Genomic DNA, 25416 nt, shown 5'->3' on the forward strand with positions numbered 1-25416 from the left:
CTGCCTTTGGAGGCAGGCCAGGAGGCTCGTTTAGATTTTCTGGGCTGGCCCTGTTCTCTCTGTGGACACTGCAACTTCCCAGAGATCCTTTTCCCATCAGTTCAAGAATGATACTTGTTCCACACACAACTCCCTGCAGCCAGGATAGACCAGGCATACAAGAGGCTGCTGCCACTTTTTTTTTTTTTTGGGATGGAGTCTCTGTCACCCAGACTGGAGTACTGTGGCATGATCTGGGCTCACTGCAGCCTCCATCTCCCGGGTTCAAGCTATTCTCCTGCCTCAGCCTCCTGAGTAGCTGGGATTACAAGCGCCGCCACTACGCTCGGCTAATTTTTGTATTTTTAGTAGACATGGGGTTTCACCATGTTGGCCAGGCTGGTCTTGAACTCCTGACCTCAGGTGATCCACCCGCCTCGGCCTCCCAAAGTGCTGGGATTACAGGCCTGAGCCACTGTGCCTGGCCTGCTACCACTTCTTGACCAAAAATTTCCCGCAGACTCGATGGTTTATAGCTAAGTCAGCTGACTCAGAGCAGAGCCAAGTTTATTTTCTTTTATCTAGAAGCTTAGGGAAGCAGGAAAGTTGTTTTTGTAAAACTCCCTAGAGGGTAAACATGACGACATTTTTTTCATTCTGTTTACAGGACACGTTGGCAGGACGGGAATTTCTGTTGCCACCACATGCTGCTGTTTACCTGTCCTTCACACACCTCCAGCCAGCCAGCGGGACAACTGCTGCAATAGCCCAGTGTTCCAGAACTTGACCTTTTTTTAGGGGAGAGGAGGGACATGGAGAGGGAGAGTGTGGGCAGGCCCAGGCGGGTGACTCTGAATGAGAGTGGGAGGGGACACTAGCTTGTTTCCTGAAAGCCACCAAAGGAAGCTCTGAGCCTCATTCAGCAAATTTTTCAATCAATATATATTTATTTTTAAAAATTGTGACTAGAGGCCAGGCACAGTGACTCAAGCCTGTAATCCCAGCACTTTGGGAGGCTGAGGCAGGTGGATCACGAGGTCGGGAGATCAAGACCATCCTGGCCAACATGGTGAAACCCTGTTTCTACTAAAAAGACAAAAATTAGCTGGGTGTGATGGCACACACCTGTAGTCCCAGCTACTCAAGAGGCTGAGGCAGGAGAATCGCTTGAACCCGGGAGGCAGAGGTTGCAGTGAGCTGAGATCACGCCACTGCACTCCAGCCTGGGGCACAGAGCGAGACTCCACCTCAAAAAAAAATTGTGTATTTTTTAATTGATTTTATTTTTGAATAGTTACTATATTGTTATGGTTCAAAACTCAACAGTTACAAAAAGGCTTATTGTGGAAAATCTATTTATTTATTTGAATTGACACATAATAATTGTACATATTTGTGGGGTACATAGTGATGTGTCGATATATACAGTGTAGGCCGGGAGCAGTGGCTCACGCCTGTAATCCCAGCATTTTGGGAAGCTGAGGCGGGAGGATCACTTGAGTCCAGGAGTTCGAGACCAGCCTGGGCAACATGGTGAAACCCTGTCTCTACAAAAAAATACAAAAAAATTAGCCAAGCATGCTGGTGTACACCTGTAGTCCCAGATACTTGGGAGGCTGAGGCGAGAAGATCACTTGAGCCCAGGAGGTCAAGGCTGCAGTGAGCTGTGACTGTGCCTATAGAGGGAAAAAAAAAAAATAGCCTGTAATCTCAGCACTCTGGGAGGCCAAAGCAGGGGGATCACTTGAGGCCAAGAGTTCAAGACCAGCCTGGCCAACAAAGCGAAACCTTCTCTCTACTAAAAATACAAAAATTAGCCAGGCGTGGTGGCGGGCGCCTGTAGTCCCAGTTACTCGGGAGGCTAAGGCACAAAAATGGCTTGAACCTGGGAGGTGGAGGCTGCAGTGAGCTGAGATTGCGCCACTGCACTCCAGCCTGGGTGACAGAGTGAGACTCTGTCTCAAGAAATACTAATAATAATAAAATAATAAAATAATTCATTGTATAGTGATCAGATAATTAGTATATCCAACATCTTAAACACTTATCATTTCTTCATCTTGGGAACATTCAATATCCTCTCTTCTAGCTATTTGAAACCATATACGATTGTTAACTCTAGTCATCCTACAGTGGTATAAAACACTAGAACTCGTTCCGTCTATCTAGCTGTACTTTTGTGTCATTTAACAAATCCCTCCCTATACCCCCGTTCCTCCTACTCTTATCATGAAAAATCTTTCCTACTTCCAAGTTATCCAGTTACTCTGCCTGTAGGCAGTCAGCATAACTCATTTTTGTTTCCATTTTTGTGGAGATTGGGCCTCACTGTGTTGCCCAGGCTGGTCTTGAACTCCTGGGCTCAAGCAATCCTCTTGCTTCAGCCTCCCAAGGTGCTGGGATTATAGGCACGAGGCACTGCATGGTCATAACTAGGTTGTTTGTTTGTTTGTTTGTTTGTTGTTTTTTGTTTTTCTTTTTTTGAGACAGAGTCTCGCTTTGTCACCCAGGCTGGAGTGCAGTGGCTCGATCTTGGTTCACTGCAACCTCCGCCTCCCGGGTTCAAGGGATTCTCCTGCCTCAGCCTCCCGAGTAGTTGGGACTACAGGCACCCGCCACCACGCCCAGCTAGTTTTTGTCTTTTTAGTAGAGATGGGGTTTCACCATACTGGCCAGGTTGGTCCCAAACTCCTGACTTTGTGATCTGCCTGCCTCGGCCTCCCAAAGTGCTGGTATTACAGGTGTGAGCCACCGTGCCCAGCCATCAAAACTAATTTTTTTTTATCCCTTTTTTGTTTGCACAAACAAGCAAATATGTATCCATCTTCCCCCTTCTTTCACCAGCGATAGCCTAACCTTAACACTTGTTTTCACTTAACAATATATCCAGGAAACTTTCTCTATATTAGTTCACAAAGAGCTTCTGTGTTATTTATGTAGGTGTGCTTACTATCCTCATTGCTTACCTGTATCATGATTTATTTAACCAAGTGGACATTTAGGTTCTTCCAGTCTTTCATCATTATAAACAATAGTGTAATATATAACTTTGATGATTGAGGTTCAGAGCTTCTCTCAGTTCCTTTAAGAAAAGTGTAAGTCAGATTCACCCTCACATTCTCATTCATGGTCACTGAATCAAAGGGCGTGTGCATGTGTGCGCTTGAGAGATACTACCATTCAGCCCTCTGGATTTCAAAAAGTATCCATGGAGTGCCCGTTGGTGTTGACACTGTTGGGAAACACTGGAGAGAACAGCAGTGATACAAGGGACCCTGCTCTTATGGGGATGCAGTCTGGCTGGCGGCCTGGGAAGGAGACCAATAATCAAGAACCCAAATGAATGAACAAGAGAATTTCAGATAGTGATAAATGTGAAAAAAAAAAATTCGTGAGGCCAGGTGCCTGTAATTCCAGCACTTTGGGAGGTTGAGGCAGGAGGATCGCTTGAGCCCAGGAGTTCAAGACCAGCCTGGACAACATAGGAAGACCCCCATATCTACCAAAAAAGAAATTAATTGGGTGTGGTGGTGTACGCCTGTAGTCCCAGCTACTTGGGAGGCTAAGGTGGGAGGATCACTGGAGCCCAGGAGTTCAAGATGACAGTGAGCTATGATTGTGCCACTATACTCCAGCTTGGGTAATAGAATGAGACCCTGTCTCCAAAAAAAATAAAAAATAAAAAATAAATCACCTCCCAAGTCACCTAGGTGATTGATATATGCAGCTTGTGGGGAGCCAGCTTTTGGATAACTGAGCTATGCTTGGGGAAATGGTTCCAGAGAGGTGAAAATAAACCCAGCCCTTTGGATTTACGTAACTTGTAAAGCTCTTTTAGACATTCTCCATTTGGCCGGGTGCGGTGGCTCACGCCTGTAATCCAAGCTACTCGGGAGGCTGAGGCAGGAGAATCACTTGAACCCGGGAGGTGGAGGTTGCAGTGAGCCGAGACCACACCACTGCACTCCAGCCTGGCAACAGAGCAAGACTGTCTCAAAAAAAAAAAAAAAAAAAAGGCTGGGCACAGTGGCTCACGCCTGTAATCCCAGCACTTTGGGAGACTGAGACGGGCAGATCACCTGAGGTCAAGAGTTGAAGACCAGCCTGACCAATATGGTGAAACCCTGTCTCTAATAAAAATACAAAAATTAGCCAGGCATGGTGGCGTGCGCCTGTAATCCCAGCTACTTGGGAGGCTAAGGCAGGAGAATTGCTTGAACCTGGGAGGCGGACATTGCAGTGAGCCAAGATTGTGCCACTGCACTCCAGCCTGGGTGACAGAATGAGACTCTGTCTCAGAAAGTTTAAAAATAAATAAATAAAAATAAAAACTTTGAATGATCAGTCCAGAATCAGAACTGATGAGACAGATGCTGGCTGCTGTGCCCAGTGAATGCATCTCTTCCACTCCTGCCTCTATACATGTTTTTCTGTCGTCCTTTCCATTTGCATGACAGGCAGTTCCTTATCGTTTCTGCCTTTTAAAATCCTTCCTATTCTTCAAGTCCCAGCTCAAATCCTCCTTGTCCATGAAATTTCCCCTCCTTATGCCTGGCCTAAATACGTAGGATCCTGGAAGTCATCGTCTTTTTTCCTTACAAGGTAGGATTGTTTGGGGGCAGAAGCCTTGACACACATACCCACTTCTGTTTCTCCCCCAGAGCCTGCACAATTGAGCCTTTTCCATAACAGGCCCACAACACACATGTGCTGGCTGCAGAGTAAAAGCGTTGGCCCTGACTTGTAAGGTGACACTGTCGGTAAATGTGAGCTGGTGATGCTTAGGGGAGGGCGATTCGCACATTGTTGTTGCTTGGAGTTGTTCAGCAGCTCTATTTCCCATCCAAGTCAGCCCTCCCTTCTTTTCTGTTTTGGGTCCTATTTCGCCAGAATGCTTAAACAAAGGGGAAATCATCAGAAATCACAGTAGAGACTGATGGGGTGGAGGAAAAGGCAGAAATAAGCAGGTGTTTTACCATTTGTAAAATGGGGATGATATGTGTGCCCACCTCATGAGGAGGTTATAAGGAATGAGGGATCATGCATATAAATTGCTTAACCCCGTACTTGGAACTATTATAATAATTATAAATATTAACAACTGCCTATTTATATCACTCTCATTCTCCTGTTGCCTAATGTTCTCTCAAGTGTTCTGAACCCTATTTTCCCCTAATCAAACAGTCAAGAACAATTGGATAGAACTTTCTTTGATGATTGAAATACTCTGCTGGATGGCCGGGCGCGGTGGCTCACGCCTGTAATCCCAGCACTTTGGGAGGCCAAGGCGGGTGGATCACGAGGTCAGGAGATCGAGACCATCCTGGCTAACACGGTGAAAAGCCGTCTCTAGTAAAAAAAAAATACAAAAAATTAGCCGGGCATGGAGGCAGGTGCCTGTAGTCCCAGCTACTCGGGAGGCTGAGGCAGGAGAATGGCGTCAACCAGGGAGGCGGAGGTTGCAGCGAGCCGAGATCGTGCCACTGCACTCCAGCCTGGGCGACAGAGTGAGACTCTGTCTCAAAAAAAGAAAAGAAAAGAAAAGAAAAGAAAAGAAATATTCTGCTGGACGTGGTGGCTCACACCTGCAGTCCCAGCTACTCAGGGGGCTGAGGCAGGGGAGAGTGCTGGAGCCCAGGATTTCGAGACCAGCCTGTTCAACATGGCAAGACTCCCATCTCTACAAAAAATATATATATATTATTTATGTATATATAATAATATGTAAAATATGTAGTATATATAAATAATATATAATATATATCACATGTATAAATTATATAATATAAAATAATATATAATAATAAAATATTATAATTATTTTAAATATATATATATATTAGTCAGGCATGGTGATTCACACCTGTAGCCCCACTACTCAGAGGCTGAGAGGGGAGGATCATTTGAGCCCAGGAGTTCAAGGCTGCAGTGAACCATGATCGCACCACTGCACCCCAGCCTGGGTGACAGAGTGAGACCCTGTCTCTAAAAATATACAAGTAAGAATAAATATTCCACGTCTGCATTGTCCATGTGACTATTGAGCACTTGATATGTGGTTTGTTTGAATGAGAAGCTGATTTTTAAATTAAATTAAATTAAAAAAATTTTGGAGGCAGAGTCTCACTCTGTCATCAGGTTACAGTGCAGTGGAGCAATCTTGGCTCACTGCAACCTCTGCCTCCCGGGTTCAAATGATTCTCCTGCTTCAGCCTCCTGAGTAGCTGGAACCATAGGTGTGTGCTACCACCCCTGGCTAATTTTTGTATTTTTCATAGAACGGGTTTTCTGCATGTTGGCCAGGCTGGTCTTGAACTCCTGGCCTCAAGTGATCTGCTCGCCTCGGCCTCCCAAAGTGCTGGGATTACAGGCGTGAGCCACTGCACCTGGGCAAATTTAATTTAATTTTTTTTTTTTTTGAAATGGAGTCTTACTCTGTCGCGCAGGCTAGAGTGCAGTGGTGTGATCACGGCTCACTCCAATCTCTGCCTCCCGGATTCAAGTGATTCTCCTGCCTCAGCCTCCCGAATAGCTGAGATTACAGGCACCCAACACCATGCCTGGCTAATTTCTGTATTTTCAGTAGAGACAGGGTTTCACCATGTTGGCCAGGCGGGTCTCAAACTCCTGACCTTCAGTGATCCACCCATGTTGGCCTCCCAAAGTGCTGGGATTACAAGGATGAACCACCACGCCCGGCCTAATTTTAATTAATCTAAATTTACATTTTAATAGTCATATGGGGCTAGTGGCTACCATTTTGGACAACACAGCTCCAGAAATTATGAGTGATGGGAAGAAAAAACTTTTAACAGAAAAATGTTTAAGAGAATCCTTTTTAAAGACAGTACTTTTAAAGAGTTCTTTAGAGATCTAAATTCATTTTATCTGATTTATAATACAAGAATATATTATATAGACTTTAAGTCCCTTACAAAATGTTGGGATGCTTAAAGACATAAAAACCCTTAACAAAAGAGACATTTTCTCCCTTTTCGTCCTTCCTGTTCTTCCACTTTTTCCTTCTTCCTCCTTCTTCAACTCTAGTAGCTCTGTTTCACTTTTTGTTCTCCTTCTGCATCCTCCTTTTTCTGGCAAGAGGTGAGAACAGCCTCAGTGGATGGAGGGTTGATAGGGAGAAACCGCCTTAGTTCACTTCTGTTCCTGCGAGTGGCACCATCCCATGTCTGTTCTGTCCCGGGAGAGGGACTGCCACTGGGTTGTTTATTAGATTCAGGTGACACAGACAGTGCAGGACAACCCAGTGGTAAAATCATGCGGTTTTTTTTTAATCCATTCCTTGGGCCGGGCGTGGTGGCTCAGGCCTGTAATCTCAGCACTTTGGGGGGCTGAGACGGGCGGATCACGAGGTCAGGAGTTTGAAACCAGCCTGGCCAACATAGTGAAACTCCATCTCTATTGAAAATACAAAAATTAGGCCGGGCGCGGTGGCTCACGCCTGTAATCCCAGCACTTTGGGAGGCCGAGGTGGGCAGATCACGAAGTCAGGAGATCAAGACCAACCTGGCTAACATGGTGAAACCCCGTCTCTACTAAAAATACGAAAAATTAGCCGGGCGTAGTGGCGGGCGCCTGTAGTCCCAGCTACGCGGGAGGCTGAGGCAGGAGAATGGCGTGAACCCGGGAGGTAGAGCTTGCAGTGAGCCGAGATCGCACCACTGCACTCCAGCCTGGGCGACAGAGCGAGACTCCGTCTCAAAACAAAAACAAACACAAAAACAAACAAAACCATTCCTTATGTATGAGGAAAAATCATGAACTTTTGAGCTGAGAGGTTCCTTACAGACTGTCTGGTCCAATCCCTTCATTTTTTAAATTAGGAAATAAAAACTCGGGACTCCTAACCCCAGTCCTGTGCTTATTCTGTAACTCACAGTGGATGGCCCACATATTTTTCCAATATTTTTTCTTAAGAACAAAAGCATAGCCGGTCTTGGTGGCGGGCACCTATAATCCCAGCTACTCTGGAAGCTGAGGCAGGAGAATCGCTTGAACCCGGGAAGCGAAGATTGCAGTGAGCTGAGATCACACCACTGTACTCAGAGCAAAACTCCGTCTCCACAAAAAAAAAAAAAAGCAATGAAAACTTAACGACACTAAATCAAACCAGACTTAGATGTTGTTTTCCTAATCTCAAGCCTTTTAGATAGATCTCGTTTTAGCAAAAATTTTTGGTCTTGATACATGGGAAAAAAATGAAAGGCATTCTTTGAGCTTTTTTCTTTTTGAAAAATGGCTCTGTTCCATAAATGTTAAAAAATATTGCATCATGTTTTAAAATCCTTATTATAAATGAAATGACTGGGCCGGATGCAGTGGCTCATGCCTGTAATCCCAGCACTTTGGGAGGCCGAGGCGGGCGGATCACGAGGTCAGAAGTTCGAGACCAGCCTGGCTAACATGGTGAAACCCCGTCTCTACTAAAAATACAAAAATTAGTTGGGCATGGTGGCGAGCACCTGTAATCTGAGCTACTTGGGAGGCTGAGGCAGGAGAATGGTTTGCACCTGGGAGGCAGAGGTTGCAGTGAGCCGAGATCGGGCCATTGCACTCCAGCCTGGACAACAGGGCGAGACTCCGTGTCAAAAAAAAAAAAGAAAGAAAAGAAATAACTGAATATTGCCTAGCTACTGTTATTTATTTTGCGTGTTTGCTTTTTAGAAAAGAGCACGTGCCTGAGTGTTGGTGGAAAGTTACTAACCAAAGCAAGACATTTTTCATATTAAACACTTTCATCTGATATGGAAAATAACCTGTAACAGACAACATGCAAATAAGATGAATGTAGCTGAGTTTGCATAAGAGTACCTATTTTTCCTAGCAATTACATAGCAGTGTGCTATGAAGTACTATTAAGTTAAGGCTCTAGAGTCAGATCCTTGCTCTGACACTTAGCTGTTTGATCTTGGGCAGGTGACTTACCCTTTCTGAAATTCAGTTTCTTCTTCTTGTAAAATGGAGTTAACAATATAGTACCTACCTCTAAGAGTAGCTGACTAAAAGGGAATCCATGTAAAGCTTACAGCATAGCACCTGACTCATAGTAAGCTTGCAATAAATTGTCATTATTATCATTTACTTAGTATTATTAGATATGAGATGTGTGAGCTTTGCATATTAAGTGCTATGCAAATGAAAATAATTTAAATTATATTGATTTTTTTAAAAAAAGTAATTATAAAAATACCCCAGATTCCAGTCAGGCGCGGTGGTTCACATCTGTAATCCCAGCACTTTGGGAGGCCGAGGCAGATGGATCACGAGGTCAGATCAAGACCATCCTGGCCAACATGGTGAAACCTCATCTCTACAAAAAATACAAAAATTAGCCAGGTGTGGCAGCGCATGCTTGTACTCCCAGCTCCTCAGGAGGCTGAGGCAGGAGAATCGCTTGAATCACTTGAACCCAGAAGGTGGAGATTGCAGTGAGCAGAGATCCCACCATTGCACTCCAGCCTGGGCGACAAGAGCGAGACTCCATCTCAAAAAAAAAAAAAAAAAAAAAAGGCTGGGCACGGTGGTTCCTGCCTGTAATCCCAGCACTTTGGGAGACTGAGGGACTGAGGTGGGCAGATCACCTGAGGCCAGAAGTTCAAGACCAGCCTGACCAACACGGAGAAACCCCATCTCTACTAAAAATAAAAAATTAGCCAGGCATGGTGGCGCATGCCTGTAATCCCAGCTACTCAGGAGGCTGAGGCAGGAGAATCACTTGAACCCGGGAGGCGGAGGTTGCAGTGAGCCGAGATCGTGCCATTGCACTCCAGCCTGGGCAACAAAAGGAAAACTCTGTCTCAAAAAAAAAAAAAAAAGAAAAGAAAACCCAGATTCGGCCAGGCGCAGTGGCTCACGCCTGTAATCCCAGCACTTTGGGAGGCCAAGGCGGGCAGATCACCTGAGGTCGGGAGTTCGAGACCAGCCTGACCAACATAGAGAAACCCCATCTCTACTAAAAACAAACAAAAAAACAAACAAAAAACAAAATTAGCCAGACATGGTGGCACATGCCATGCTAATTTTTGTATTTTTAATAGAGATGGGGTTTCGCCATGTTGGCCAGGCTGGTCTCCAACTCCTGACCTTGTGATCTGCCCGTCTCGGCCCCTTCAAAGTGCTGAGATTACAGGCGTGAGCCACCGCGTCCAGCCCAAGGAATGGATTAAAAAAAAAACCAATGATTTTACCACTGGGTTGTCCTGCACTGTCTGTGTCACCTGAGTCTAATGAACAACCCAGTGGCAGTCCCTCTCCCGGGACAGAACAGACCTGGGATGGTGCCACTTGCAGGAATGGAAGAGCAGTGAACTAAGGCGGTTTCTCCCTATCAACCCTCCTCCCAGCTACTCGGGAGGCTGAGGCAGGAGAATCACTTGAACCCGGGAGGCAGAGGTTGGTCAGCTGAGATCGCGCCATTGCACTCCAGCCTGGGCAACAAGAGCTAGACTCCATCTCAAAAAAAAAAAAAAAAAGAATATGTACGTATTACATACATATGTACGTGTGTATGTGTGTGGAGAGAGAAATTGATCCAGCAAATGCAGTAAAATGTTAACATTTGGGTAATTCGGGTGAAGGATATACTGTTATTTTTGTAATATTCTTGTAGTATTTTTCTGTAAATCTAAAATTATGTCAAAATAAATGTTAATTTATAAAATCCTTGAACTTTGACAAGGTCCTCAGAAAAGGAATAAAATGAGGACAGAATTTTAAAATGCAAAAAAAGTTTGTTTTTGTAAAAATAGCCCATAGCTACAGGGGAAGAGATGTTACTTAAGGAGAGATTGTTTTCAGAATATAAATTAGGAGGCCTGGGCCTTCATTTAAGCATCTGCTGATTTAAGGCTCCCACAAATGCTGGCAGAGTATCTCCAATAGAGGGCGGTACAACATTACGAAGAATAAATCATATCACATGAGTTTTGGGTAACGTTATTTAAAGTGGATTAAAGTGTTAACAAGTAGAACAGAAGTACCAAGAATCTTAGAGCTGAATGCTAACCACATCCCATTTTACAGATGTGCAAACTGAGACTCAAAGTGGGAAAACAACTTGGTCAAAGTCATAGCTACAAGTAGCACAAATGCCTCGCAAATACAGTTGGGGCCGGGCGTGGTGGCTCACGCCTATAATCTCAGCACTTTGGGAGGCCAAGGAGGGCGGATCACCTGAGGTCAGGAGTTTGAGACCAGTCTGGCCAACATGGCGAAACCTCGTCTCTACTAAAAAATACAAAAATTAGCCGGGCGTGGTGGCACGCACCTGTAATCCCAGCTGCTACTCTTGAGGCTGAGGCTGGAGAATCGCTTGAACCTAGAAGGTGGAGGTCGCAGTGAGCCAAGATCGCGCCACTGCACTCCAGCCTGGGTGACAGTGTGAGACTCCGTCTCCCAAAAAAAAAAAAAAAAAAGTAATCTAGAGGTGATTTAAAGTATTTGAGAGGATGTGTGTAGGTTATATGCAAATATGACACCATTTCAGGGACTTGAGCATCCATGGATTTTGATATGGGTTGGGGGGCATTCTTGGAACCAGCCCCTCACAGATAGTGAGGAACAACTGTAATAGCCACAGCTATCATTCCTTGAAGTCTTACTAATGTGCCAGGCACAGTCCTAAGCACTTTATATACATTATCTACGTAATTATACAATCCTTCGCCTTTTTTTGTTTTTTTTTAGCTCAAGTTGAGGCTCAGATAAGTCAGCCACTTGTCTGGCAGCATTAATAAATGAGATTCTGACAGTGCCCATAGCTAACATGCCATTCTGTCCCACCTACCCTTAAAGAATTGATCCCTAGTAGGGGAGCCACAACACAGCCATCAAAAGAGAAATCCATCCAATATGTACTGTTGGATACGCACCCAGCAGGAGCCAGAGATTCAGTGAAGGAAGATTTCTTAGAACTGAAAAGAACAGAAAAGGAAGGTGCCCAAAATGGGGGAGGGGGGTGTGAGTCTTCTGTGAAAATGGAGACTGCAGTGAGCAGAGATCCCACCATTGCACTCCAGCCTGGGCAACAAGAGCGAGACTCCATCTCAAAACAACAACAACAAAAAAAGGCTGGGCACGGTGGCTCCCGCCTGTAATCCCAGCACTTTGGGAGACTGAGGGACTGAGGTGGGCAGATCACTTGAGGCCAGAAGTTCAAGACCAGCCTGACCAACACGGAGAAACCCCATCTCTACTAAAAATACAAAATTAGCCAGGCATGGTGGCGCATGCCTGTAATCCCAGCTACTCAGGAGGCTGAGGCAGGAGAATCGCTTGAACCCGGGAGCGGAGTTTGCAGTGAGCCAAGATCGTGCCATCGCACTCCAGCCTGGGCAACAAAACGAAAACTCCGTCTCAAAAAAAGAAAGAAAGAAAACCCAGATTCGTCCAGGCGCAGTGGCTAACGCCTGTAATCCCAGCACTTTGGGAGGCCCAGGCGGGCAGATCACCTGAGGTCAGGAGTTTGAGACCAGCCTGACCAACATGGTGAAGCCCCCACTGTACTAAAAATACAAGTTCATGCTTGTAATCCCAGCACTTTAGGAGGCCGAGGTGGGAAGATTGTTTGAGCCTTGGAGTTCAAGACCAGCCTGGGCAACATAGCGAGACCCCTTTTTCTATTTTTTTTTTTAAAAGAAAGAAAAGGCCAGGCGTATGCCTGTAATTCCAGCACTTTGGGAGGCTGAGGTGGGTGGATCACCTGAGTTCAGGAGTTCAAGGTCAACCTGACCAATATGGCAAAACCATGTCTCTACTAAAAATACAAAAAAAAAAAAAAAAAAAAAAATTAGCCGGGTGTGGTAGTGGGTGCCTGTAGTCCCAGCTACTTGGGAGAATCACTTGAACCCGGGAGGCGGAGGTTGCAGTGAGCTGAGATATCGCCACTGCACTCCAACCTGGGCAACAGAGTGAGACTCGGCCTCAAAAAAAAAAAAAAAAAAGGAAGAAGAAAAGAAAAATGGATAAGTTTAGAGATGAAAAGAAAGCAGAGTAGAGAGAGAATATGGAGAGAAAATAAAGAGGGGAGGAAAAGCATCCACTCTTGTTGAGGAGGGCCATGAGCCTAAAACGTTGACTCCTCCTATCCCCACTACCCTGTGTCTCCTCTAAAGAATCCACCAGCTGCTCTTGTTAGCTCTACTTCCAGAAACATCCGTGATTCCTCCACTTCTCTCCATCTGCACTGCCACCTGCCTTCAGGCCACATCATCCCTCACCTGGTCTCCTTACTTCTTTTCTTTTTTCTTTTTTTTTTTTTTGAGACAGGCCCTTGCTCTATAGCCCAAGCTGGACTGCAGTGGCGAGATCTAGGCTCTGCAACCTCCGCCTCCCAGATTCAAGCGATTCTCCTGCCTCAGCCTCCTGAGTAGCTGGGATTACAGGCACCCGCCACCATGCCCGGCTAATTTTTTTTTTTTTTTGTATTTTTAGTAGAGATGGGGTTTCACCATGTTGGCCAGGCTGGTCTCAAACTTCTGACCTCAAGTGATCCACCCACCTCAGCCTCCCAAAGTGCTGGGATTACAGGCATGAGCCACCGTGCCCGGCCTGGTCTCTTTTACACTTTTCATAGTTAATTCTCCACACAATAGCTAGAATAATCTTTTAAAACATAGATCATTTCACTCTTCTGTGAACATCTTTTTACTTAAAAAAAAAAATTTGGGGGGGACAGGGTCTCACTCTGTCACCCAGGCTGGAGTATAGTGGTGTGATCACAGCTCACTGCAGCCTTGACCTTCCAGGATCGAGTGATCCTCCTGCCTCAGCCTCTCAAATAGCTCTACTACAGGCACATGCCACCACGCCTGGCTAATTTTTGTATTTGTGTAGAGGCGGGGTTTTGCCGTGTTGCCCAGGCTGATCTCAAACTCTTGGGCTCAAGCGATCTGCCTGCCTTGGCCTCCCAAAGTGCTGGAATTACAGGCATGAGCCACTGTGCCCAGACCTCTTTTTTTTTTTTTTTTTGAGACAGAGTCTCACCCTGTCACCCAGGAGGGAGTGCAGTGGTGCAGTCTTGGCTCACTGCAGGCTAGACCTCCTGGGCTCAAGTGATTCTTCTGCTTTAGCTTCCCGAGTAGCTGGGACTACAGATGCATGCCACCACGCCCAGCTAAGTTTTAAATTTTTTTGTAGAAATGGGATTTCCATATATTGCCCAGGCTGGTCTCAAACTCCTGGGCTCAAGCAATCTGCCCACCTCAGCCTCCCGAAGTGCTAGGATTACAGGCGTGAGCCACCATGCCCGGCCTGTGTGATCATCTTTTATCAGCTTCCTGCTGCACTTGGAATAGAATCAAAGCTCCTGGCCAGGCTGTTTGAGCTGGCCCCTGCCCACCTTCCTGACCTTATCTCCTACCAATCTCCCTTGCCCTCGTTACTTCCTTCAATTCATCCCGAGGACATGAGAAGCTTGTTTTCAGGGGCCTTTGCACTTGCTTTTTCTTTTGTCTGGAGCACTCTGCTTCCAGGTCTCTGCATGGCTGTCCCCTTCTTACTCAGGTCTTCCTTAAATGTGTGCCCACAGAGAGGACTTCCTGACCACTGGGTCCAGCGCAGCCCCAGTGCCTTTCTGTCACTGCACCCTGATTCATGACGTTGTGTGTGCTCCTGCTATCACAGCCTGGCCCTCATCACTGTCTGCAATAATCGTACTCCTGTGTTTGCTTGTTTATTGTCCATTTTTCCCTCTAGAATGTAAACTGCATGAGGATAGAAATTTCTCTTGTTCATCACACCAGTGCCTACAGCTATGAGTGTTTGCCAATAGTAGGGATGTAGGCCGGGTGTGGTGGCTCACATCTGTAATCCCAGCACTCTGGGAGGCTGAAGTGGGTGGGTCACCTGAGGTCAGGAGTTCAAGACCAGGCTGGCCAACATGGTGAAACCCAGTCTCTACTAAAAATACAAAAATTAGGCCGGGCGCGGTGGCTCACGCTTGTAATCCCAGCACTTTGGGAGGCCGAGGCGGGCAGATCACGAGGTCAGGAGATTGAGACCACGGTGAAACCCCGTCTCTACTAAAAATACAAAAAAATTAGCCGGGCGTGGTGGCAGGCGCCTGTAGTCCCAGCTACTCGGAGAGGCTGAGGCAGGAAAATGGTGTGAATCCGGGAGGCAGAGCTTGCAGTGAGCCGAGATTGCGCCACTGCACTCCAGCCTGGGTGACAGAGCGAGACTCCGTCCCCAAAAAAAAAAAAAAAAAAAAAACAAAAATTAGCCAAGCATTGTGGCACATGCCTGTAATCCCAGCTACTTGGGAGGCTGAGGCAGGAGAATCACTTGAACCTGGGAGGCGGAGGCTGCAGTGAGCCAGATTACGCCATTGCACTCCAGCCTGGGAGGCACAGTGAGATTCCGTCTCAAAAAAAAAAAAAAAAGTAGGGATATAATAAACAGTTATTGAGTGAATGGAGGGATGGGCTGAATTGATTGGAACAAAGAGTTCTGGTGAAACAAAGAAGTGAGTGGGGCAGGGAGACATATTTGAAAGGATTAGGGCAAGATTGAGGTGAGGTGGGCCTCAGATGGTAGCCTAAAGCCTCTGTTTTCTGTGGGCAGTAGACAGCTGCTGAAAGTTGTTGATTTTCTGAAAGCAAGGTTTGCTTAATACTGGTGTGTAGGATGGATTAGAGGAGTGCCTAGGGGTAGGCAGTTAGGAGAGTTAGACTACTGGAAATCCATAGGCCGGGCGTGGTGGCTCATGTCTGTAATCCCAGCACTTTGGGAGGCTGAGGCAGGAGGACTGCTCGAGGCCAGGAGTTTGAGACCAGCATGGGCAACATGACAAAACCCCGTCTCTACAAAAAAATACAAAAATTAGTTGGGCATGGTGGCATGCCTGTTGTCCCAGCTACTCGCGAGGCTGAAGTTGGGGGATCACTTGAGCCTGGGAAGCGGAGGTTGCAGTGAGCTGAGATCATGCTATTGCACTCCAGCCTGGGTGACAGAGTGAAACCCTGTCTCAAAAAAAAAAATAAAAAAATAAAAAAATCCAGCCAAGTGAAGAATGATTTATTTTTAAACTAAATAAATTGCCTGCTTTGACCATATAACAACAACAACGATAACGACTCATGCTTGCACAGAACTTACTGTGTGTTTTTGTTTGAGTGTCTGAGTAGACCAGCTGGAATGTGTTCCAGTGGTGGTGGGGTCTGAATTGAAATGAGATGGGGTGGTACCAAGGTATCAGCTTGTCCTTATTCTGAAATTACGGTTTGTGGGTAACATCATTTGAATCAGTCTTTAAAAGGTTAACAGGCCGGGCGTGGTGACTCATGCCTGTAATCCCAGCACTTTGGGAGGTCAAGGCGGGGCAGATCATTTGAGGTCAGGAGTTCGAGACCAGCCTGGCCAATATGGTGAAACCCTATCTCTACAAAAAATACAAAAATTGGCCAGGCATGGCGGCACACTCTTATAGTCCCAGCTACTCAGGAGGCTAAGGCAGGAGAATTGCTTGAATCCAGGAGGTGGAGGTTGTAGTGAGCTGAGATGGTGCCACTGCACTCCAGCCTGGATGACAGAGCAATCATCTGTCTCAAAAAAAAAAGAGGGGGAGTTAACAATCAGGTCATAGGATTTAAGAATTTAAAGTCTTAGCTCCAGAAGAGAACCAGTCCAAGTCTTTTCATTTTACAGATAAGGAAAAATGAGATTAGAGAAGGGAAGTGACTTGCCCACGGTCAAGAGGCCAAAAGTGTTTCCTCTGTTTTCCAGAGATATTTCTTCTTTCTGAGTTAGGTTTCTTCATTTCAAAAATACAGAGTCAAATCCTTCTGCACAGGGCAAATTAATATTTTTATTTTAATTTTTTTTTTAGACACAGGGTCTTGCTCTGTCACCCAGGTTGGAGTGCAGTCACGTGATTGTAGCTCACTGCAGCCTCGAACTCCTGGGCTCTAGTGCTCCATCTGCCTCAGCCTCCCAAGTAGCTAGATTACCTGCCATCCCACCCAGCAGGATCAAATAAATATTATGAGACGCCTTTATAAATATTATGACACCTCATCTCAATCAAAACGGTAAAATGAGGGCCTCACTTGATATTTTATTATTATTTGGCCACAGCTGCGAGCTTGGCTTTAGCTCAGGCCCAGATTCATTCTTTCTTTTCTTTTCTTTTCTTTTCTTTTTTTTTTTTTTTTGAGACGGAGTTTCACTCAATTGCCCAATCTCGGCTCACCACAACCTCCACCTCCCAGGTTCAAGTGATTTTCCTGCCTCAGCCTCCCAAATAGCTGGGACTACAGGCATGTGCCACCACACCCGGCTAATTTTGTGTTTTTAGTAGAGACGGGTTTTCTCCATGTTGATCAGGCTGGTCTCGAACTCCCGACCTCAGGTGATCCGCCCGCCTTGGCTTCCCAAAGTGCTGGGATTACAGGCGTGAGCCACCATGCCTGGCCTGATTCATTCTTTCAACAACTTTTAGTGCCTACGAATGCAGGTCTTGTTCTCAGCACTGGAGATTCTACAGTGAATCCAGCATTCACAAGCCCTATCCTAACAGTGCTTTCATGCTAGTGAAATGTGTGTGCGTGTGTCTGTGTCTGTGTCTGTGTCTGTGATGATAGGTGCTGTGGAGAAAAATCAAGCAGGAAAGAGGAGCAAGGACTTGCCAGAGGCAGGAGAGGGGCTGGAATTGTAAACAGGGGAATCCAGGAGGGACTCAGAACAAGTGACGCTGATTCTGGGCTGCACCTTAGCACAGTGAAGGGGGACACTTTTTTTTTTTTTTTTTTTTTTTTGAGGCGGAGTCTCGCTCTGTCGCCCAGGCTGGAGTGCAGTGGCGCAATCTCGGCTCACTGCAAGCTCCGCCTCCCGGGTTCACGCCATTCTCCTGCCTCAGCCTCTCTGAGTAGCTGGGACTACAGGCGCCCGCCACCACGCCCGGCTAATTTTTTGTATTTTTAGTAGAGACGGGGTTTCACCGTGGTCTCGATCTCCTGACCTCGTGATCCGCCCGCCTCGGCCTCCCAAAGTGCTGGGATTACAAGCGTGAGCCACGGCGCCCGGCCAGGGGGACACTTTTTAAAGAACTATATTTATTCTTGGGTAGCAGAGTCCTGAGGGAAGGCTGACTTTGCTAGGATTCAGGGTGCTGACTGTCGACACTGGCTTGGAGCAGAGGCTACAGAAATGAAACCTTCCCTATCAGCACTCTTCTAGACCATCAGATGTAACTTTCTGCTTCCTTCTTGAAAACCAACCCAAGCCAAAGACTTCAGGGGGTAGCAGAAATAATTTGCACTAAGACTCATCTTCAAGTCTTCTTTGGGAAAGGGCAGGGACTGACATTGGTCCATTCCTACTATATGCTAAGTGCAGTTCTGGCCTCCTCCATACACTGTCCCATTTTATCCTCCAGGCAGCCCCGCAAGGAGGTATTATTGTCCCCATTTTGGAGATGAGGCAACTGAGGCTCAGAGTGTGCATGTGACTTGCCCCACGTCGGCACAGCTGGTAAATGATAGATCAGAGATTCAAACACCGGGCCAGTTGGCCTGGCACCATACCCTGTACTCTCCGTGTGGCACCACAGCCTCTTCTGCAGATGGACAGCAGGAGTAACCTTGAAAGCCACTACTGAAACCTTTCCCAAAAGGCAATTTAGAAATCGTATAGTCCAACTCCTTCATTTCACAATGCAAATGAGATAACGTGTGAATGCCTGCCTAAACACCTTATAAGCATACAGTGAATGTTGGTTTTCTGTCTTTGCAGATTAGAGATGTGGTTGCTTGCCTGAGATCGCACAGCAGGTTAGCAGGAAAGCTTGTACTCTAAAGCAGCCTCTGGACCTCCAGATCCCTCTGTCCTAGATTCACTACCCTCAGAGCCACTTCACATTTAGTGGTCAAAGGCTGTATTGTCAATGACAAAGAGAAAGAGGAAGAACTGTCAGGCTACAGAGGGCCAGATGCCCAGTTCTCAAGACCCCATGGGCAGGAGGGGAACAAGAAGAAAGTGGGAAGCTCTGCCCTACTCCTCCCCATCCCCAGATTGGGAGGGATGGAGAGGCAAGAGAAAACCTCTCTAGATGGCCTTTGTTCACATTTACACCAAGCGGCATTTATTCAGCACTGTTGGGTGCTAGACACCGAGGATCAGGGACTGCGTGCAGGAGCAAAACTCATCTAAGCCCTTGGTGCTGGCAGGTTTAGTGGGAGGGACAGAGGAGCAGACAGATTGTGAAACCTACCAATGGGGTCAGCAGAAGGATGAGTGATGTGTTCAAGGTTGCAGGACTGTAAGGTGATTCCTGTGATGTCTTCACATCGTTGTTTCTGGCAGAAATTGCCTAAAAATATTCACTCCTTTGTCAATGAGCTGTGATCATGTAAGGTTTCTATAAAAATGGTGATTATGGCCAGGCAAGGTGGTTCATGCCTGTAATCCCAGCACTTTGGGAGGCTAGGGAGGGAAAATTGCTTGAGCCCAGGAGTTTGAGACCAGCCTGGGCAACATAGTGACACTTCATCTCCACGAAAAAGAAAAAAATTAGCTGAGTGTGATGGCGCGAGCACACCTGTGGTCCCAGCCACTTGGGAGGCTGAGGTCACTTGAGCTGGGAAGATTGAGGCTGCAGTGAGCCGTGATCATGCCACTGCACTCCAGCCTGGGTGACAGAGAAAGATCTGGGCTCAACAAAACAAAATTACTTTTTAAAAAAAGGATAATTGTGGCCAAACGTGGTGGCTCAAGCCTGTAATCCCAGCATTTTGAGAGGCTGAGACGGGTGGATCACTTGAGTTCAGGAGTTCAGAGTTTGAGACCAGCCTGGGCCAACATGGTGAAATCCTGTCTCTACTAAAAATACAAAAATTAGCCGGTCGTGGTGGCGAGCACCTGTAATCCCAGCTACTTGGGAGGCTGAGGCAGGAGACTCACTTGAACCTGGGAGGCGGAGGTTGCGGTGAGCTGAGATCGCGTCACTGTACTCCAGCCTGGACAACACAGCGAGACCTGTCTAAAACACACACACACACACACACACGGTCTGCTGAAATCTCAGTGAAGCTGCACAGACACGCATCTGTTACAGTGAATTTGCTTTTCCAAGTTCTTTGCTTTAAGAGGCAGGGTGGTGGTGGGTACTGAGAGCTGGCATGGGGCTGGCTGTCTTGGTTTCACATTCACTGGAGTAACCCTAATAACAATAATAATGGCAATTATTATTATTATTACTTTTTTTTTTTTTGAGTTGGAGTTTCGCTGTTGTTGCCCAGGCTGGAGTGCAATGGCGTGATCTCCACACACTGCAACATCCGCCTCCCGGGTTCAAGCGATTCTCCCGCCTCAGCCTCCCAAATAGCTGGGATTACAGGCGCCCGCCACCACGCCCGTCTAATTTTACATTTTTTAGTAGAGACGGGGTTTCTCCATATTGGTCAGGCTGGTCTCGAACTCCTGACCTCAGGTGATCCACACGCCTCGGCCTCCCAAAGTGCTGGGATTACAGGCGTGAGCCACCCGCCAGGCTAATAATGGCAATTATTATAGGTGGGAGGGGGTGGGGGGAAGACAGAGTGTGGGGGGGACAGGCTAAGGCTGGGGGTGGGCGAAGTCAGAAGGCGTGGTTTGCATTTAGTTTTCCCAGCAACCAATGAAGTCACTCCATTATTCTTGCTTTTTCACAGTTGAAAAGACACAGGCTCAGAGAACTCCAAGGCCACACAGCTGGTGAAAATTCTAATTTAAAGCCATGTAGGCTCTATTTCTCCATCTGTGTGTGTGTTGGGGGGGGCGGGGTGTGACACGGGGATTTAATTCCTTCTCTTTTAATGAGAAAATGCCACGTGGCGGAGGTGGGGAGGGTGGGAGGAGTCCCTACTTTTGGAGCTGCCTGGCTTTGTTTGGAAAAGTCACCAGGAGGGCCTTTCTGAGAACTCGAGGCAAATCCCCACCCATTGTCTTTGAGGACGAGGGTGCGGTCACCCCAATCTCGCAGTTGCAGCGGACTGCGCTAGGAGTTCTTTTTAGTGATGTGAATCGGGTGTCTTTTTAGCAGACCTTCACCTTTGGGGAGTCAGGGAGAAATGGTATTCCTGGAGGGAGATTCCAACTGGACAGTGGCTCCTCCCTAGGAGGTTACTGGAGATGATTCAACAGTGGAGACTAAGAAGATACTGTGGGCCCTTGTGACTGCCTCCTCTGAGCCATCACGTCATTCATTCACTCACTCATTCCCTTGTGTCAGGAGCTCTGCGAGGCTTTGGGAAGGCACTGGTGAGTTACCCCCAGCTGAATCTTGGAGGAATTAAAAGGGCAGCACATTAGCCCAGAATAGGGCCGCTAGGAAGGATTGGAACTGACTGTTGAACCTGTGAAGCCACCTGGGGTCTTGATGTCATGGTAGTGCCCTCATGGAGGAAAAACATTTTCAGAAGAATAAAGGGCTCTGAATCATACTAATATTTGGATATTTTAAAATCAGAACGATCAAGTGGGAGATAAGAGAAATTTACAGTTACAGACTGGAACCAGGGAATGCAGCCTAGAGAGGTGGTTGGCTGGTTATCTTTTGAATCTAAATTATCTTTTAAATTTGAATTTAAATGCCTTTAGGTGGGGGTTGCAAACTTCCTTGGTTCTCACCACTGTCAATTCACATACAGTATTTATTAGCCATCTGCCTCAAAAAAAATGGTGAATAAGTTGACATTCATTTCCATTCATTCCACATAGGTGTATGTACACACACACACACACACACACACACACACATATAGTTGGTTGGTTGTTTTGTTTTGCTGGGGCTCAAGCGATTCTCCCACCTTGGACTCCCGAATAGCAGGAACTATGAGCGTGTGCAACCATACTTGGCTAATTTTTTTTTTTTTTTTTTTTTTTGAGACAGAGTCTTACTCTGTCACCCAGGCTGGAGTGCAGTGGTGCAATCTCGGCTTACTGCAACCTCTGCCTCCTGGGTTCAAGCAATTCTCTTGCCTCGGCCTCCCAAGTAGCTGGGACTATAGGCACCCGCCACCACGCCCGGCCAATTTTTGGATTATTTGGTAGAGACAGGGTTTCACCATGTTGGCCAGGCTGAGGGGTTTATTTTTTATTTATTTTTGGAAACGAAGTCTTGCTTTGTCGCCCACCCAGGCTGGAGTGCAGTGGCACAATTTTAGCTCACGGCAACCTCTACCTCCTGAGTTCAAGTGATTCTCCTGCTTCAGCCTCCTGAATAGCTGGGACTACTGGTGTGTGCCATCACGCCCGACTAATTTTTGTCTTTTTAGTAGAGATGGGGTTTCACCATATTGGCCAGGCTGGTCTTGAACTCCTGACCTCAGGTGATCAGCCCGCCTCGGCCTCCTAAAGTGCTGGGATTATAGGCGTGAGCCACTGCTCTCGGCCTTTTTTTTTTTTTTTTTTTTTTTTTTTAGTAGAGACAGATTTTCACTGTCTTGCCCAGGCAATGGCACAATCTTGGTTCACTGCAACCTCCACCTCCTGGGTTCAAGCAATTCTCCTACCTCAGCCTCCGGAGTAGATGAGGTTACAGGTGCTCACCACCACACCTGGTTAATTTTTGGTATTTTGAGTAGAGAACGGGGTTTCACCATGTTGGTCAGGCTGGTCTCCAACTCCTGACCTCAGGTGATCTGCCCGCCTCGGCCTCCCGAAGTGCTGGGATTACAGGTGTGAGCCACTGTGCCCGGCCAGAGCTGCATCTTTGTTCATTTGGTTTAGGGTCACCTGGGAGAACAAAGAGTGAGGATTGAACAAAAACAGTAGAAAAAACTCAGGCTCTTTGTGTGATAAGGAGCCTGTCACTTGCTCACCCAGGATTTTCTGTATTTGTTGTGTTCCTGCTCTGGAATATCCTCTAGATAAGAAATGGACGGGCCGGGCGCGGTGGCTCACGCCTGTAATCCCAGCACTTTGGGAGTCCGAGACGAGCGGATCACGAGGTCAGGAGATCGAGACCATCCTGGCTAACATGGTGTAAACCTCGTCTCTCCTAAAAATACAAAAAAAATTAGCCGGGCGTGGTGGCGGGCACCTGTAGTCCCAGCTACTCCGGAGGCTGAGGCAGGAGAATGGTGTGAACCCGGGAGGCGGAGCTTGCAGTGAGCCGAGACTGCGCCACTGCACTCCAGCCTGGGCGACAGAGTGAGACTCCGTCTCAAAAAAAAAAAGAAATGTATGTTCCCGGAAATGTTCCAACAGGTGAACAGGTGTTGTCCACAGCTGGACCATCCTCTCCTTTCGAGCCATGCCCACCTCCCCTGATTCAACTCACTTTTCCTGGCTTTCACTCCTTGTTCCCCAATTCTAACATGCACATTAGTTGTTTCTGGTTAGCTGGCATTTCCACTTTTGCAAAACTTCTCCTCATCCTTGTTACAATATCTGGTGGCCAGGTGCCGTGGCTCACTCCTGTAATCCTAGCACTTTGGGAGGCCAAGGGGGATGGATCACTTGAGCTCAGGAGTTTGAGACAGCCTGGCCAGCATGGTGAAACCCCATCTCTACTAAAAATACAAAAAATTAGCTGGGCATGATGGTGCATGCCTGTAATCCCAGCTACTTGGGAGGCTGAGGCAGAAGAATCACTTGAACTTGGGATGATTCAACCTGCGGATGTTGCAGTGAGCCGAGATTGTGCCAGTGCACTCCTGTCTGGGCAACAAAGCGAGACTCAGTCTCAAAAAAACAAAACCAAAAACAAGATCTGGTGAGGTTGCCTCACAATATTTTCTTGTGGTAGACACCATTAGTGACCTACCCAATGCAGTCTCCCTCCTTCCTGGCTCAAGAAATACCAGTTTTGCTGGGCACAGTGACTCATGCCTATAATCCTAGCACTCTGGGAGGCCAAGGCAGGAGGATTGCTTGAGCTCAGGAGTTTGAGACCAGCTGGGCAACGTAGTGATACACCATCTCTACAAAAAATACAAAAATTAGCTGGGTGTGGTGGTGCGTGCCTATAGTCCCAGCTCCTTGGGAAGCTGAGGTAGGAGGATTGCTTGAGCCTGGGAGATTGAGGCTGCAGTGAGCTGAGATTGTGCCACTACACTCCAGCCTGGGTGACAGAGCAAGACCCATCTCAAAAAAAAAAAAAAGAAAAAGAAAAAGAAAAAGAGGCTGGACGTGGTAGCTCACGCCTGTAATCCCAGAACTGTGGGAGGCCAAGGCAGGTGGATCACCTGAGGTCAGGAGTTCGAGACCAGCCTGGCCAACATAGTGAAACCCCGTCTCTACTAAAAATACAAAAAATTAGCTGGGTGTGGTGGCAGGCACCTGTAAACCCAGCTACTCGGCAGGCTGAGGCAGGAGAATCACTTGAACCCATGAGGTGGAGGTTGCAGTGAGCCAAGATCACACCATTGCACTTCAGCCTGGGCAACAAGAGCGAAACTCTGTCTTTAAAAAAAAAAAAAAAAAAAAAAAAAAAAAAAGCTGGGTGCGGTGGCTCACGCCTGTAATCCCAGCCCTTTGGGAGGCCAAGGCGGGCGGATCACAAGGGCAGGAGTTCGAGACCAGCCTGGCCAATATAGTGAAACCCCATCTTTAATAAAAATACAAAAAAATTAGCCGGGTGTGGTGGCATGCACCTGTAGTCCCAGCTACTTGGGAGGCTGAGGCAGGAGAATTGCTTGAACCCGGGAGGTGGAGGTTGCAGCCAGCCGCACTGTACTCCACGCTAGGCGACAGAGCAAGACTCCGACTCAAAAAAAAAAAAAAAAAAGAAAAAAAGAAACACCAGCTTCAGTTTTGTGGCCAGCCCCAGGTGGTAGATACTTACATGTCTCAGCCAATAATGACTCTCTGTTTCCCACTTCCCCAGCCCCCCTTGCAGCTTTACCAATAAGACCTAAGGGGAGGTCTACTCTGGGGCTTCTGAGAAAGCTTTTGATTTTTTGACAAAAGGAAACATTTCCTACTTCCTCCCTTGGGACCACCCTGCCTCTCTGCCCCAAACTTAAACATAGTCATAAGGGCTAGCACTCTGTGCGACTGGAAGGGTACGATCTGAGGGTTGCCAGCAGCAGTCATTTGCTGAAAGCCTGCTTGCTGAGGGGCTGCTATGGGCAAACACAGAGAGAAAAACAACAGGCCAGAGGGGGAGAAAAGTTGAGGCCTTATTTGAATGTCTAGATCCATCCATATCTAAAACCAGCATCATCCCTGAAATTCCAAGTGATGTGAGCAGTACGATGCCTTTCTTTTTCCCTCGGGATTATTTGAGATGGAGTTCCATTATTTGCAACCAAAGGAGTCTGACCTATACTCCCTGGGCTCAGGTTTCCTGTCTTTTTTTTTTTTTTTTTGAAATGGAGTCTCACGCTGTCACCCAGGATGGAGTGCAATGGCATGATCTTGGCTCACTACAACCTCTGCCTCCCAGGTTCAAGGGATTCTCCTGCCTCAGCCTCCTGAGTAGCTGGGATTACAGGCATG

General features: G+C 47.0%; 1 protein-coding gene across 1 annotated transcript in view; it reads right to left on the reverse strand.

Annotated features, from left to right (window-relative positions):
* Positions 1-704: 704 nt before the first annotated feature.
* LOC115838562 (histone demethylase UTY-like) overlaps positions 705-25416 on the reverse strand; it is a 34493-nt gene continuing 9781 nt past the window's right edge. The window contains exons 2-4 of the mRNA XM_030828724.1: positions 16380-16521; positions 11153-11223; positions 705-767 (exon numbers count right to left, since the gene is read on the reverse strand). Of these exons, the coding sequence (XP_030684584.1) occupies positions 705-767; positions 11153-11223; positions 16380-16521 (276 nt within the window). The remainder of the gene's footprint in view (positions 768-11152; positions 11224-16379; positions 16522-25416) is intronic.

This window comes from Nomascus leucogenys, chromosome 15, assembly GCF_006542625.1.
Source record: "Nomascus leucogenys isolate Asia chromosome 15, Asia_NLE_v1, whole genome shotgun sequence".
Classification (NCBI taxonomy): domain Eukaryota; kingdom Metazoa; phylum Chordata; class Mammalia; order Primates; family Hylobatidae; genus Nomascus; species Nomascus leucogenys.